General features: G+C 42.3%; 1 protein-coding gene across 3 annotated transcripts in view; it reads right to left on the bottom strand.

The window, feature by feature from the left end:
• The window catches only part of SNCA (synuclein alpha), a 63,691-nt gene extending 48,499 nt beyond the window's left edge, over window positions 1-15,192 (bottom strand). Inside the window, exons 1-3 of one of the 3 annotated variants that reach the window (XM_048304897.1) lie at window positions 14,998-15,192; window positions 13,270-13,415; window positions 7,122-7,163 (exon numbers count right to left, since the gene is read on the bottom strand). In XM_048304897.1, coding sequence (XP_048160854.1) covers window positions 7,122-7,163; window positions 13,270-13,390 — 163 coding nt within the window. In that variant the 5' untranslated portion in view covers window positions 13,391-13,415; window positions 14,998-15,192. Of the gene's footprint in view, window positions 1-7,121; window positions 7,164-13,269; window positions 13,416-14,678; window positions 14,834-14,997 lie in introns of those variants that run through there. The other 2 variants (XM_048304899.1, XM_048304898.1) reach the window with 2 other exon arrangements.
• Window positions 15,193-15,923: the final 731 nt, after the last annotated feature.

Here is a 15,923-nt window from a genome sequence, read left to right as displayed (position 1 = left end):
TTAGTCCACCAAACACTTGCTGCATGATACAGGGCACAGAAGACAAGATTTTTTTACATTAGACTCAAAAAACATTGATTATTCTTTTTATTTTTATTTTTTAAGATATATTTCATTAAAAAGCAGATCTATCAATGCTCAACCAGAGAATTTCAAATACAACCTTTTATCTGACTCCCTTGAGATTTTTGCCCCAGTGCTGATACATAATATACTAATTTATAAAAAGACTGATTGCCAAAGCAAACTGGATTAATAGCTAACTTCCAAGCCCGAGGGAAACAACAACTCATTTAGCCTACATATACATCAGCAGTTGCCATTCTACCTTTCAGAATATCACTGGGTTTTTTCTGCTCATTCATCCCCAAGGGCTCTTTCTGACAGCAGCTTGAACTACAGTGACACTGCTCGAAGAAAAGGGATGGAATGACTTCATGCCTTCAAGTTACATAGCCAGATTTTCAGCAAAAAAATCCCTATGTATTCCTCTAAACAAGGGAATGGTCTTCAAAAACATCCATCATATATTTTTTCAATTCTAACTAATCCTATACTTTCCTCCAGGCTAAATCCCATTTGATCCATAAAACGCATTCATGGCTTTATCTGTACCCTTTATGACCACGGGATGGATTCCGTTTGAAAGTTAGGCCACCATTTCTGTGTCTTTTTTTGGGAAGCACATATGAAAATTAGACTTTCTGTGGATAAATTACATTTCTTTAATTCCTTACATAAAGAGTATCAGTTGTCCATATCACAGGGCAGACAGCATACATTACCACGATTGATACTAAATGGCAAGAATTAGGAAAAAGCTAGAAAGCTAAACAACGTCCCTAATATGCAATTTTAATTAAAGACCCAAATTATAAATATCTGCTGACCGAAAATGGAGGCAGATAATTTAATGCTCATTCTAGCTAAGTTAAAGGGGAAAGTTAGCAACCAATTGAGTATTATCTCTATTATGACCAGGAGCTTTCATTATAGAGCAGAACAACAGACTACACATTGTAGGAAATTAGAAACAGAAGAAATCTGCTTCAAATATCTCCCACACTATACATGCTAATAATCTAAAAGTTCACGAGAAATTTATTGTATACATCCACTACTCTATTGCCATGCTTTTTCCAGGGAAATAAAAAAAAAAATCAAGAGTGGGTTTTGCTGAAAAGCAAATGTTGCCCTCAGGGAAGGTCTCACTTAATGCTAGTAAGTGCAAAAAGATATCTCTTAAGATGCCCCATTTGATTATTACCAGCTACAGACCACAAAAAGCCTTGAATTCTATGGATAAAATTTATATAGGAAGCTTTTCACTAGTTCATGCAAACATGTATCTTAAGATGTGTGTCCTAATAACACACTTTATCTTGCAAAGCATGGTGAGACCCAATTCTGCTTGGAGTATTTCAGAAAGAAACTGAGTAACATTATGAAACAAACTCATTCATGTTATTCCAAATGGCAAAAAGAACTCTAAAAAATAAAGTAGCATGTTGTAGAAGTAGATTCAAAAATCATATTTTCCAAGAAGTATTTAAATTTTTTTTAAAGTTAAAAAGAAGAGGAGATATGTTTCGGGTACATCTCAGTACTTTTTATTTTCCTCTGTTTCATTCATTTTCTTGGAGAGCTCCTGGGCTGCATCCAAAGCAGCATAACCAGCAAGTCAAGGGAGGGGATTCTGCCCCTCTGCTCTGCTCTGGTGAGACCCCACCAGCCGTGCTGCAGCCAGCCTGGGGTCCCAGCACAGGAAGGACATGGACCTGTTGGAGCAAGTCCAGGGGACATTACCAAGATGACCAGAGGGATAGAGCACCCCTCCTATGAAGGCATTCAGAGAGCTGGGGTTGTTCAGCCTGAAGAGAAAGCTCCAGGGAGACCTACTTGTGACCTTCCAGTACCTAAAACGAGCCCACAAGAAAGGTGGAAAGGGACTTTTTACTGGGTCGTGTTGGGACAGGACAGGAGTGAATGGCTTCAAACTGAAAGAGTGCAGGTTTAGATTTGGAAGAAATTATTTTCTGTGAGGGTGGTGAAGCACTGGAACAGGTTTGCCCAGAGAAGCTGTGGCTGCCCCATTCCTGGAAGTGCTCAAGGCCAGGGGGCCATGAGCAACCTGGTCTAGCAAAAGGCATTCCTGCCCATGTAAGGGGGTTAGAACCAGATAATCTTTAAGGTCTCTTCCAACCCAAACCATTCTATGATTCTATAATTCAGGGTCCTTCCGTTCTGTTAATTTTTTCTGTATAGAAGTGACACATACTGTTTTGAAAACTCCCCCTTCCAAACGATGTTGAATGGCAGAACACATGAAGGACAATCTCAGCTGGCTTGATGCTGACAAGGGCTCTATTGGCCTTAAGCAGACTCATCCTTTCTGATAAAATAATAAAGCATGGTTGTACTGTGTTGATTGTCATAGTCACAATTAGTTTCATTATCTCAAGCTCTTAAAGCAACTGCACCTCAAAAGCAAGATATCACAAAACAGAGTGGAACTGAGTGCACTATGAATGCTGCAGTATAATCCACCTGATTCTCAATGCCATTATTAGACCCACATTTCTTATACTATGTTGTCATGGCAAATACAACCACCTTCCAAGAGCAACTATCCAGTGGCTGCTGTTCCCACTACTAACAGTATTTTGGGAAGGCGCTGTCTGAAGTGCATTTTTTCCTCCCAGAAACACATCATCCTAGGAAAGGCTTAGTACATACGAACTCAAATGAAAAAGGAAAGAATCAGGCTGCTAACAGTGTTACTGGCACAACAGTAAGATACTGATAAAAGTAGCAACAAAAGCAGTATACTTAATATTGCTTCTATTTCAGACAGCCATGGTTTAGCCCCAGCTGGCAACTAAGCACCACACAGCTGCCCACTCACTTCCTCCCCCAGCAGAATGGGGAGGAAGAGAATTGGAAAGGTAAAAGTAAGAAAACTCATGGGCTAAGTACAGTTAAATTGAAATAAAATAATAATAGTAATAACAAATCATAATAGGAAAATAACAAAGAGAAAGATATAAATCCCACAGGCGATGCAAATTAAAACAATTGCTCACCACCAACAAACTGATGCCCAGCCAGTCCCCAAGCAGATGACCCCCACCAACCTTCCCCATAGTTTCACTGCTCAGTAGGATGCCATACAGTGTGGAATATCCCTCTGGTCAACTGTGGTCAGCTGTCCTGGCTGTGTCTTCCCCCAATTCCTTGTGAACCCTCAGCCTCCGCACTGGTAGGGTGAAGTGAGAAGCAGGAAATGCCTTGATGCCTAAGACCTGCTCAGCAATGAGCATCCCTGTGTTATCAACTCTGGTTCCAGCACAATTCCCAACAGCCCCATACCAGGTACTATGAAGAAAATGAACTCCATCCCAGCCAAAACCTGCGCAGACATAGCATAAGAAAGCTGACACAGGAGTTGTTACCATGGAAGATCTCTCACACACTGCTTCAGAAATCAGAGCCATGAAGATAAATTCAGCAAACTATATAAATAGCACAGATTGGCAAAAGCAATCATAGTAAGGAGAGAGCCATCTTTCCTGTCTCTAAGGAATAACTAAACATCATTACCAGAGTGACTCTGATAATGAGCTCCAGCCTGGTGACGCTCCAGCTCTGAAACCCCAGTGACGGGAGAAGAAAAATCCAAGTAGGTTTCCAGTCTCACATATTTTATTGCTTACACTAAGTAGCAATGGGGAAAGCATTAAGGGCACACAAACAAATCAATCTGGAATGCAAGGGGTTGATTCCAAATTATTAAATCCATCTGAATACCAGGTTGCTTAATGATCTTAAGCCAAGAAGTCTTTGTAAAATTGATATCTGCTTTGCATCACAGTGTTAAGAACCACAGTAAAGCAGCTTCTGCAGAGCTTTGCTGTGTTATGGCTTGATTACTACTTCTATCTATGCAGAGACTATCCCTTCCATTAAATGACCCTGGGACAGTGTACAATGACCACACCAAGGCTAACTTTAAGTTCTAATACTGACTACAGCACTGGGCAAAAAGTATTAGCATTAAAGTTGACTTTGCCCTACTTATTACAGACAACTGGGTAGCATATGGTATCAATGTAAAACCTCTGGAGCAATTCAAAACAACTACTAGTTGCTTTCAACCTTGGACAGTAAAAGTAGATTCAAACCACAGAACTTGTCTGAATTAATGAAATTACTCTTACTGTACCAAATATACTTTTGAGTACGTGTTTCAAACAATAAGTTTCTCTTACGTACTTGAAGAATTCACTTACAAAGATGCCACAAATATATTGGTAGTTCTTTAATTTATGCAATTTTCTGTAAGATACCTGAGGGAGTTAAAGAGCAGGACACCAATGAATAAGAATGTTAAGAAGAATAGGAATGATCAGATAAAAGAATTAAGAAAAACACTTCACTATTGGTTTATAACTGTCAATATTGTGTCTTCAGTCAATTTCAGGACACAGACACATGGTTGAAGGACTAAGGGCTTTTTGGTTCTGATTTATGTACAAGTAGTAAATATTTGTAAATAGTAAATATTTAAAATAAAGTAAATACTTACTTTATTTAGAATATCAGGAGATGGACTGTAAATATATCATCTCTGATACAGTTCATTTTTGGGAGATAAGCAAGATGGGTGAATTATGCATTTACAGTCAAAGGCCAGGAGACATATTAATTACGAAGGCAAGTCTAAACACAAGCAAACATCCCATAAAACCAATAAGCAAAGCTGCTTTATCATCAGAAGTTCTGAGAAAGGCTGACCTGACAAATAACACACTCACCATATTCCTGTGAACCACAGCCTGGAATCCTCATTTCACAGTATCTTGATGTCACTAAACCTGGTACAATCAGGTCACATTTAAAGCAAGAAACACCTCAGTCTAGTAATTTTGGGTTTGGAAATTAACTGACTGAAGAATGCATTTAGGTTTTTTAACCCTTTAAGGCGTGTCATTTCACAGGCATTTCACCAGCATAGAGGGTTAACCCACAGCTAACTCAAAAATAGCAAAACAATCAAGATTTTGAAACTCAGACACCAAGAAAAGACTGACTGCACAACTGTGCACATACTCATTTTGATCTGTAATTCTATTTTGCATTTGATTGTCTCCAACCCCTTGAACCATTTTTGTTCACATAAAGTGTTTACTTCACCTCAGGTTTCACATGATGAACTGGGGAGTTAGTACCATAAGACCACTACAACTTGTGAACTCCAGTCATATGAAAAGAGACAAGTAGGTCTTTATAAGTGACTTAAAAGGCATTTTTATCACATTAACTGCAACAGCACTGATTTAAATGGATTTGATTTCTACAGCAACTTCACTACCATCTCTGAGTGTCTTCATATTACACCTCAGAATCACTACAGTGAACCCAAATCTGTTTTTATCTACCTTCTCCACTTGCCAGAACAGCTATTTATAGACTTGCTATTATTTTTTTTTCTTAAAACATCTCCAAGCAGTTCCTCTATTCTTACACTAGCAAGTCCATGCTGTTTCATTTTGGAAGCCATGCTCTCTAGGTTTTGCCTGAAGTCTTCTCTTCTCACAGCCACATTTCAACCTGTTCACCCCCTGTTCATTTTCCATTTTCATTCGACAGCCAAACTAATCCCAAGCAGCCTGAAAGGCCAGAAGGAAGCAAACTGTGGCACAGAACCCATTATTCCCAAGTTTTGGGCGTTTTGCTTTGTGTCAGCTGTTTCCTAAAGTGTGTGAGGAGCAGCTACTGTTTTGCCTAACAGTAACTTTTTTACATTTTCTATTCATAGGCACAGCATGTAACAGAGGTGTTCCCCTTATGTTTAGCTTTACAGTCTGTTTTGTACCTTCCAGAACAAAATTCAAAATCTTTTCAAACCTGTTAAAAATTCTATTCACCAATTGAAAATTTCCTGCCTCACTAAACATATTGCCATCACATAAAGAGAGGTACAGCATTTGAGATCAGTTCCTTTCAGGATGAGGAAGAGAAGTCCCCCACTGAGTCAGCCCACCAGAAGCCCAGTGCTTCAGCATGTTTCATACACACGCAAATGCCCTTGACTTTGACTCTATCACATCCCAGCTTGGTGAACATCACCTCTATTAACTTGCTTCCTACTGCTGTCAGTTGCTGCTCCCACATCTGTGATATTGGATATATGTGCCCCAAATCTCATTCTACTGCACTCCTCTGCTGGTCATAGAAATGATCCCTCTGAATATTTCTCTTAATTGAGGTTTAACAAGCTGAGATTTGGTATCTCATAACAGCATGCATGCTCAGCCTGAGGCCAAACTCTGAAAGACCATCCTAGATACTCTGTTCTGTTTTGTTACTAGAAATGCTCTTGACTGACTTTTCAATCACTTATGTGGGTTGTGTATTAAGTAGTGACATTTGTTTACCTACCATTGTTTATCCTTTGCTTTGGCTTGTGTGAGAACAGCTGAATGATACACCAGCTGTACACTAAGGAAAAAAATCCTTTTCTGCTACTTATTTGTTTTCTAATTTGTCAGGGGAAAAGCAACTTACATTTCTTGACCATGCATTCTCTTCACATCTCCAGAACTCCTACATTCTACAGCAGAAAATTACACATTTTATTCAATGCCCTATGGTCAGTTAAGGCTTTTCTGCACTCTGTATAAATCAAAGACTTCCATTCTTTTTGCCCCTTAAAACAAATTTTTGGTTATTGGTTACAGTTCATACCTAAAATGATCCCTGCAAATCAATTTAAAATGCAAATCTACTCTTTTTTGGTGTAGAAATGCTATTGTGAATATACATGCATGGCATTAAATTCCAAGTTTCAAAGTGCTCTTGCTACTGAGATATTAGTCAGTTTTAAAAAAACATTTCAAAACACATAACTGTGACAAATTCAAATCAAAACTCTGAAATTTGTTTCTTTCCTGTAAGCCATTTCCCTTCAATCTTCCCACCCAACCAGATCTCTCAATTTTCCTATGTATTTCTCACTTTCACAAATTGCAGTGCTCTCAAAAACCTAGAATTTTTGAGAGCTAAATGGCTGGTTAATCAGATGTAGGAAATAAGCTGAAATCAAGAGATAATTATCTTACCTGTTGTGACACCATGAACTACTCCTTCCTTGGTCCTGGAACCTAAAGAAAGAAAAATATTAGGTTGAGAATGCATATTCTTAAGTACTGGTAAAGACTAGATAGATAATAAAGGGGGATTAATATGTAGATTACATACAGTTGCACACAATATTTTCCAAGGTTATTAAAAAATCAAAAAGAAATTCTGTCTAAGACAAGAGGCAAAGCCATCAGTAAAGAACACCTGCATGGATGGCTACTGACTGTGGAAAGGTGAATAATAGCGGAAACACTTCTGCAGTACATACTGACTTCCTTGCCATTTTCTTAACAGCTGCATTAAGCTTCCCACCTGGCAAACTCACAGAGATGACTGCACAGAAACCATGCTAACATCCTAAGGAGGCTCATGCATGCATTTGGAGAAGCTCTGAGCCACAGTTTCCAGAAGATCCTTACAGTTTCACCTTTGCCCAATCTCAGTTTGCAGGGGTTGACAACCACTACTGAACTACAGAAAGGCCTAGAGGTTAAATTCACAGGGAGCTGATAGTGCTAGCCAGATTCAGACATCAACTAATCCAGAACAGAAACTTCAAGCAGGAGATCGGTCCCACCCAAGGTCTGCCACATCCAGTGTCCTTGTTGTCACAAGCACATGTCACAGCTCACACCTGATTTGCAGGCAGCAACCTGGAACTCGTGCTAGACTGAGCCATAACACAAGACAAGTTGTGTAAGCAATGTAACCCTGCCACGCTTAAGACCAAATTGATTTCTGCAACACACATGCAAAAAAACCTTGACTTTTTAACATGCTGCATGAAAAGGAACAATCTCCTGCATCTTTAAGAGGAAGAGAAACAAATTAGCACCTACTGCTGTTTAAAACATAACTTGGTGTCTTTTTTCCCTACCGGCCCTCTTCTTGCCCTTGTCAGGTTCCATAATTTGGCTACATTTCAGGGATTAGTATCCATCTGCAACCTGTGATGATTAACAGTGTGCAATTAACAGAGTTTATGGCTCCTAGTTAATCATCTTACCTAGTCTGCCAGAGATAGGATGACATTTCATTTTTCTTACTAACACAGAAATAACCTTATTTGTAATGCAATTTTTTTGCTGTCATTCAGTATTTGGGACATTATAATTTATACTTCTGACTTGACCCTTCTAACATAACAGAATAAAATGCATGAGCAGAAAAATATTAGAAAAGAGGCAACCTTTTGTCCAAAATTCTTTACAATAATACAATTAAGCATAGAAATACAATATAAGCTCATTCATCAATATGTCCTATTTGCTACTAGTGCAAATTTATGGAACTTTAGCCATGTAGTTCTGGCACTATTAGATTGATTACACGATTGAAAAGGCTCTGTTACCTATGAGCAAGAGTAGAGTAACAATCCATGATAAACACAAGTAAAAAAAAAAATATTGCATCAAGTAAAATGAAATATTCCTTTAGCTAATTATGAAAACAGCCAAGAAGTCTTTTTCCCTTCATTCCAATTTTCTCTTTAGAAAAAGCTTGCTTTCTCTCACTGAAAAATATTTACCACTGAACAATCAGAAGTTTCATTATATGCAAAGTGTTCACCTCTAAGGACTTGTTTTAAGACTTTGGTTCTCAATTTTGTACCACCATGAGACCTGAAGAAGCAAAGCACATGCTGGAATTCAAGCAGATGATGTTTCTACTGACTTCTAGCAACTGAACACCACTGCAGGCTTACAGTGTCTCTATTGGAATACTTAATATCCAGCACATGCTTTTAAATGCATTGTTAGACCTGGCCAGTCTCTCATTCATGTTGTTGAACTGACTGTTTGCAAGCCAAGCCACTAAAGACATGGAAAACCCTGAATTAGCAAGTACTCAGTTCCCTAAGGCCAGGAAGAGATGGATGGTATGACAGAAGTCCCTGAGGACCTGTGCAATGCACACATCTCCAGAGGGACCTATTGCAAGTCAATTCTTACATCACTTGCTCTGATGTATCACTGCTATAGCCACAGCTCACACAGACAGGCTTTTCTTTAAAAAAGCTCAGCTCACAGACCCATATGGAACAGGGGTATGTATAGCCAGATCCATTAACTGGCAAACAACCAGCTAGCTGGTGTTCCAGACCCTACAGCATATGTTAGAGCTCAATAGTACTTGCCCCACTGCTGCACACTTGCATGCAAGTAGCTGTTTCTGCCGTCGCAGCTACAACAGCATCCAGAAGCACATGAGGATCTGCCAGAACGGGCCTATAAATAACAACAGTTGAATTCAGTAGGACGACTTCTGGCTGGCCATGAAGGAAAGCTGGTTGTCCTCATTGTTTCTGGGAGAAAGTAGCTGTCTTTCATTCTAGCATTCCCAAAATACCAATAGTCTTGCTCATGTACCCTGCACAACAAGGGGAACAGAGGAATCAGAGTAGGGATACTATAAAGACCAAGGAACATGACTCTGACCTAAGCCACTTAGAAGCAATAGTAGCACATGGTAATGCTACTTTTCCTAGATATAGTATACATCTGTGTGAGGGGAGGCAGAAAACTAAACGGCATATTTGGTTTTTTTTCCAATTATAAAAAAATACCAGAGTCTCTTCTTCATTTATTATCATTGCTGTCATTGTGCCAGAATGAAGGAATGTATCAGCAGTTTGTAAATACATTCATTTCTGGACTATTTGAGAAATCAACAGACTTTTCACATTGCTTAGTCACAGCTGGTTAAAGGCAGGGAGACCTAAGTCCAAATTAGGGGAAGGGGCAATCAACATTTAAGGAAAACACTTGCTTCCAAGTCCTCAAGCCCACTACTCCACCAGCCAGGCCTTGAGTCCCTTGACTACTCTGCTGGCCTTTCTACTACCAAAGGAAAATAAGAAACACTGAAAAGAGCGCAGTGGAGGAGTTTGGATGGCTTTGCCAAATAGGTCATGACTGCCCTGTTCTACTCTAAGGCCATGTGCCAGCACAGGGAGTAGTAAACAACTCTGTCAGCCACCCTGCTGCTAATAAACTATTCCTTTGTTCTGCAAGCTTATGACACACCAAAAACGATCAGACTGGAAACTTCCATTCCTGAGCACTGAACACGCACTCAAGAGTCAACTGAGCAAAAGTTTTAGCTCCCTGGAAGCACACATGAAGTTCAGCAGACATTTTGAAGACTGCACTACCAAGAGTGTGCAAGCACATCCTTCTTACTCAGTTCCTGGTTTCAAAGCGAGTGGGGATCAAGAGCTGTTAGTGTGAAGAGAGGAAGCGAGTGGCAGCACGTAAAGGATACAGAAAGATGCAGTTTTAAATTTACAGCACACACAGGACTGCTGAGCCTCAGTCCTCTTTTCCAAACAAGGACCAGGCCATTGTTTGACATCAAGAAAGGTCCTGATGCTGTGCTTGAATGAGTTGAGAGAACCACCAATTTCAGTTGCCCAGTGCTGAAGCCCATTAGCAGAGGAACTTAAGGATAAAAAAAACCAACACCCAACACTTGAAAGCATAAAAACACATTGTAGACTGTATTGAAGGGATCTTGGGTACTTAAAAGGAGGATGGACAGTGGACTGAGGGAAGAAAAGAGATTTCAGCATGGAAAGGGAAAAAAAATCCTCAATCCTCCAATACACTGCTCTTCCACAGAGCTCTAAGTTTCTCCCTCTGTCAAGGCAAATTTTCCTTGCGCCAAAAAAATACTAAAACCAAAACAAGAATAAAAGAATTACAATGACCACACTTCACCCCAAACAGCAGCTGTTGTTAATAGAACTCTTACCAGGTAGAATTAGGTTATAATCTCACACTTAATAGTTAACAGGAGCCTGGACAGAAGGTTCCACATGTTTTCCACATTTACTTAAATTGCACTGATTTCAGTAGGAAACCACATCACCTAGGGGATCTGGATGAAAGACTTTGCATCTTCTTAATTCTCCAGCAGCAATGGGAGGCTGAATGTTATGAAACTGAAAATGATTAACAGGTCCCACTCAGCCCAGTGTTGTTAGGTTCTTTTTGCAAGATGTCAGGCAGCTTTCACAGCACAATCCGGCTGTGAATCTCAAATCTGAAAACTCAACTATAGAAAAATGGAGTGAGAAGTGAGCTCTAATGAATTGTGCTGCTCCTCTCCTCATAAAGGGGCTTCAGACCTTTTGCACTGCAATCATTATCAGCCTGCAGAACAAAAGATTATCACACTGGCCTTTGCTAATGCTGCACATGGGAAGAGACACCTCTGATGTGTGCTTGGGAAGTAGACAGAGAAACATCCAGCTCCTTATTTCCCTTACCCTACCTGAACTTGTTGACACCTCCTGCCAGTATGGGCAAGCACACAACTGGACATGAGGTGCCAGATCTTCTGGAGACAACTTCCAACCAAAGGCTCTTTTGCCTGCATGACGAACTGTGCACATAAACTCTCTCCTCCTGCAAAGGAGGCATCTGGTAGGAGAAGGATCCTCCACCATTACTACAGTCACATGCACAGGTCCCTACCATAGCTCAGGGCTCTCCTAACCCCAGTAATTTATTCTTGAAAAAAACAGCAAGCCTGCCCTCCAAAGTTCAACCTCAGCAAAAGCATCTCTGAAGACAACAGGAAATCTGTTGTCGTTGGGAGCAGAACTAGGTTCAAATGTTATTATGGTCTGAATAACAGGTCAGGTACAGAGATTAATTTAGCATACAAAATGCAGGTTGCTAATACAAAGAAATCAATCACCCCACAAGCACCGCCAGAAGAAAACAAGGCAACAAAATAAAAAAGTTCCACCTTCAGAAAATCATTCCAACATGAAGCACAATATACAGTGGAAGAACATCTATTTTAATATCTTGAAAATGAGCAAACACTCATTTTAAAATAGATTCATCCTACAATTAGTGTTCAAAATTACTGCCATCCCTGTTGGCAAGAGCACCGAGCTTTGCTATGACTTAAAAGGAGGGAAGTATGTTCCAAATGAGTAGTCCACACTATCTGGAGCAGAAATAATTTCTTACAGACTGGCACTAGCCTACAACAGCAGAGGGAATCCAAAAAAGGCACTGGAATACCAGAGACCTCAGTACTTCCATTGAAAAGAAATGCCTCTGGTTTTCAGCTCTGTTTAACTTCTGATATGTGTGCACATCTCCCTCAGTATACACTGCGTCCATTACAGAACTGACCTGCTACAAAATCAACAGAACAGAAACGACCTACAGAAAAGGTTATCCTTTCCCCCTCCACTCTTTTATAGACTAGCTTTATTTGATGAATACGAGAAACAGATCCATAATCACTTTTTTATAAATAACCACTTACTCATATAGTCTTGGCAGATTGTTTTTCTGTGAATTTTTCATGACAGCATTTGCAAGACAGTCCTCTAAAGCCCGATACTTGCGAAATGAAGATGACTATCACGCATGTACCAGTCTGGGATTTGGAAAGAATTTTATCCCTGGCTCTATGCAAGACATGTGTGGTCTAGAATAAGACACTTAACAACTGCTTTGCTACCTTGGGGTCTACCTACCCTACCTCTAACTGTAGAGGCTCTTCCTTGAGAAGTCATGGAAAGTATCTGCCATGAATTTGCACTAGTAACTACAGAGCATGAAATTAATTTCAGAAGATAACACTTAGCCATACAAAATGTTACTGTCAACAGGCCAAACAGTCAGCATGTTTACTACTCAGCTCCCAAGCTAACCTCTCAAGTGTCTTCTGAAATCCTATTCAAGCCCCACATGTTCTGTAGAATGCTGTGAAGCCATCTTCACCTCCAGCATTTACATTTTTTATATTTATTTTTACTGCACCAACCAGCCCTTCAGCCTTGATCTGGCAAACTTCTTGGGTAGAGTGCCAGCCAGCAACCTGCACTGTAAGGCACCTCCTATGACACAACCTCGTTCAGGATGGTGTTACCCACGTGGCTCCTCCACTGAGCAGCAATGCATGCCCAGCCCGTGACACAAGAAGCAACATTTCGCTTCAAAGAACCAGAGCTTGGGAAGGCACAACTTTCCTCTTGTTTCTTTTGCAATGGTCTCCTATGAGCAATTACATATTTTTTTGCAGAATAGGTCTGATGAGGATCCAGCTGTGAATGTCTGGGTGCACCAATGAGCAGTGTGCTCTCTGCTGCCCACCTACCCACATAGAGGACTCCCTCTTTCGTCTTTCCTGCTGCCTCTGCCACACCCTGCTTGGTTTTTTCTGCTGCTGCTACGACTCCCTCCTTTGCCTTGGAAAGCCCTTTCATGAACACATCCATGGCTGAAGACTTTCTTCACACAGCTCTAGAAAAAAAAAAAAGACAGTACACACTTTTAGTAAGGTTTTTCCAGCTTTTTATCCCAGAAAGGGGAAAAAAGTATTCCAACTGAATGGGATCACAATTACTTTAAAATTATATTATTTATATCCCCAAATTGTATAGCGATATGAAACAGATATCCTATTTCCACAGAATCTTACAGAGAGGTTGCCAATAATGCAGTTCTGATTGGAAGATGGATTCATTGACACAAGTCCCTTCCTTGCCTATGAAGGCATCATTTCTTCCAGAGGACTGCTCTGTTCATGTTCTGATTGCAAGATTTAGCCCTGTGATCTGATGATACTCCACCTCCCATCCAGAGGAAAAAAAAAAAACCAACTTAAAGAAACACCAGCAACTTAAACAAACAAACAGACCAACCTGAAAACCAAACCACATAAATCAAAACCTCTTGTAAATGATAAATGTTTACTTGTTGTAAGAAACTGCCATTACAACCCAGGACTGGAGGAAACAAAAAATGCTGCATTTCCAGTAGTCCAGCATTTTGCACATAGTCTACATCACTCTTTTGGAAACTGAGTTTTCCTGAATGGGTTCCTTGCATGCACCACAACTCAGAAAATATTTTACTAAAAAAGCCAAAGCAAGAACACAGGATTTTAAAAGCACTGCACTAAAGCTACCAAGAAAGTCCTCTAGCAGCAATACAATTCAGTGCCACACTGAAACCACCAAAATAGTAATTAAAACCCAGAATCAGTGTCCCTTCAACAAATCCATTATCAGTAGTCCTTTCTCTTCCTCCACCCACAGACAGAAGTGCTGCCTGTTATCTTCTCTTCTTTGCCAGAGGCGGAGTAGGAGGAATGGATGTCTAGGAAGGCAGCTGGGCTGTCGCAGCTTTCTACTAACTCGTGACGAGCGTGCGAAGAAAGGCAGTGTTTGCGCTCCAGCCAAACTGCCCACGGTACCTGCCGCCCTGGGGATGGCGAAGTGGGGGTGCCTTATACCCAGCACCGGGGGGAGGCAGCACCCGGCCCGCGGGACCCCCTGACTCCTCCGCCGGGAGGGTCCCCAGGTCCGTCCCCGGAGCAGCGCCGCGACCAGGTGCGGGGGCACCTGGGGACCACGGGTGTGTATCAAATAACCCACGGACACCTGCAGAGGCAGGGAGGGAGGGAGCAGCGCGTCGCGCCCATATATATGTGTGCGTATATGTAGATACACACGTACAAACAGATACATACATACAAATACATACACACAGTGAGGCACCTACCGAGGAAAGCAGAGCGGCGCGACCATATGGGCATCCACCGGCACCCGCGGACACGCCGTCGGCACACGGCGGACACGGCGCCCGGCTTCTCCTCCCTCCCCCGTGCCCACACGAGGACGTGCAACAGGAAATGTCAGTCTAGCTATCTTAGGTATTATCTATATATAGCTCTCTAATTTTGTGTACACACATAGGCGCACCCCGTGCGGCTCCGCAGCCCCAGCCCAGCCCCCGGCAGCACGGACGCCGAGCGGAGCCGCTCCCCGCCCGAGCCCGCGCCCCGAGCGGCCCCCGCGGCCCCGCCCTGCCCCGCACTCACCGCCAGGCTCCTCCGCCACCGGCGACCGACCCGTTCCGAGCGGGCGTGGGGCGGCGCGGGGTGCGGGCAGGCGGCGGGCGAGGCGCGGAGCGGCCCGAGGGAGCTGCCCCTGCTCAGCACATCCCGAGGCGGGGAGGGGGCCGGCTCTGCTGGCACCACCCCGGCGGCAGCCCCGCAGGCGGCGAGTGCCGGCGAGAGGCGAGGGCGGGGGGCGGGAGGATGCGCCGCGGGAGGGAGGGAGGAGCGGAGGCTCTTGCCACGCTCCCTGTTGAGTATGCGCCCCCCGCCCGGCCCCCTGCGCCCACCCTATCACGTCCTCCGTGGCAGTGAGGGGGGCGGCGTGATAAAGTGGGAGCACCTGTTCTATAGACGCAGACCGACAGAGAAGCGTGGGTAAGAGGCGGGCCAGGCGACTTGGGCCCCCTGGGACTCCGCACAGTCACCGCTCCCTCCAAAGGCTGGAGTGCCTCATCTTAGAAGTGTAAGAAAGCTGTTGATGCGGCACATCCCTGTGTCACTTCACCAAAGCCGTAGAAAATCTTCTCTCAGGATCTAATCGCTTTTTCATCTATTTCCAGATCTTCAACCCTGAATGACTGCAGTTCAATGTGATCTCACAAGGTTCATGATCCCAGCTCATTTTAAGCGCGGGAGCTGGTGCTCTTGCAGGCGTATTTTGAGTCTTAACTCTATTGCGCACATATACAAGAATTTTCATCCCAAATGAAGAGCAGACTTGCCCTACACCTCTGCTAGCATCGTCCACCACACAGTCTATGGCCACTGCCACCCAAGTCTTAAGTTGATGCAGAGAAGTCACCTTCTCCCCAGAAAGGGAAACCTATCGAACTTCTCTACTTTGGTTGCAGAATTTAGGCATGAAAAGCCAAGACCAGTAGGAGATAAGGCACTAGAACAGATGGACC

Source organism: Corvus hawaiiensis, chromosome 5, assembly GCF_020740725.1.
Source record: "Corvus hawaiiensis isolate bCorHaw1 chromosome 5, bCorHaw1.pri.cur, whole genome shotgun sequence".
In the NCBI taxonomy this organism is placed as follows: domain Eukaryota; kingdom Metazoa; phylum Chordata; class Aves; order Passeriformes; family Corvidae; genus Corvus; species Corvus hawaiiensis.
Note: the sequence above shows the minus strand (reverse complement) of the source record. Positions and strands in the feature narration are given on the sequence as shown.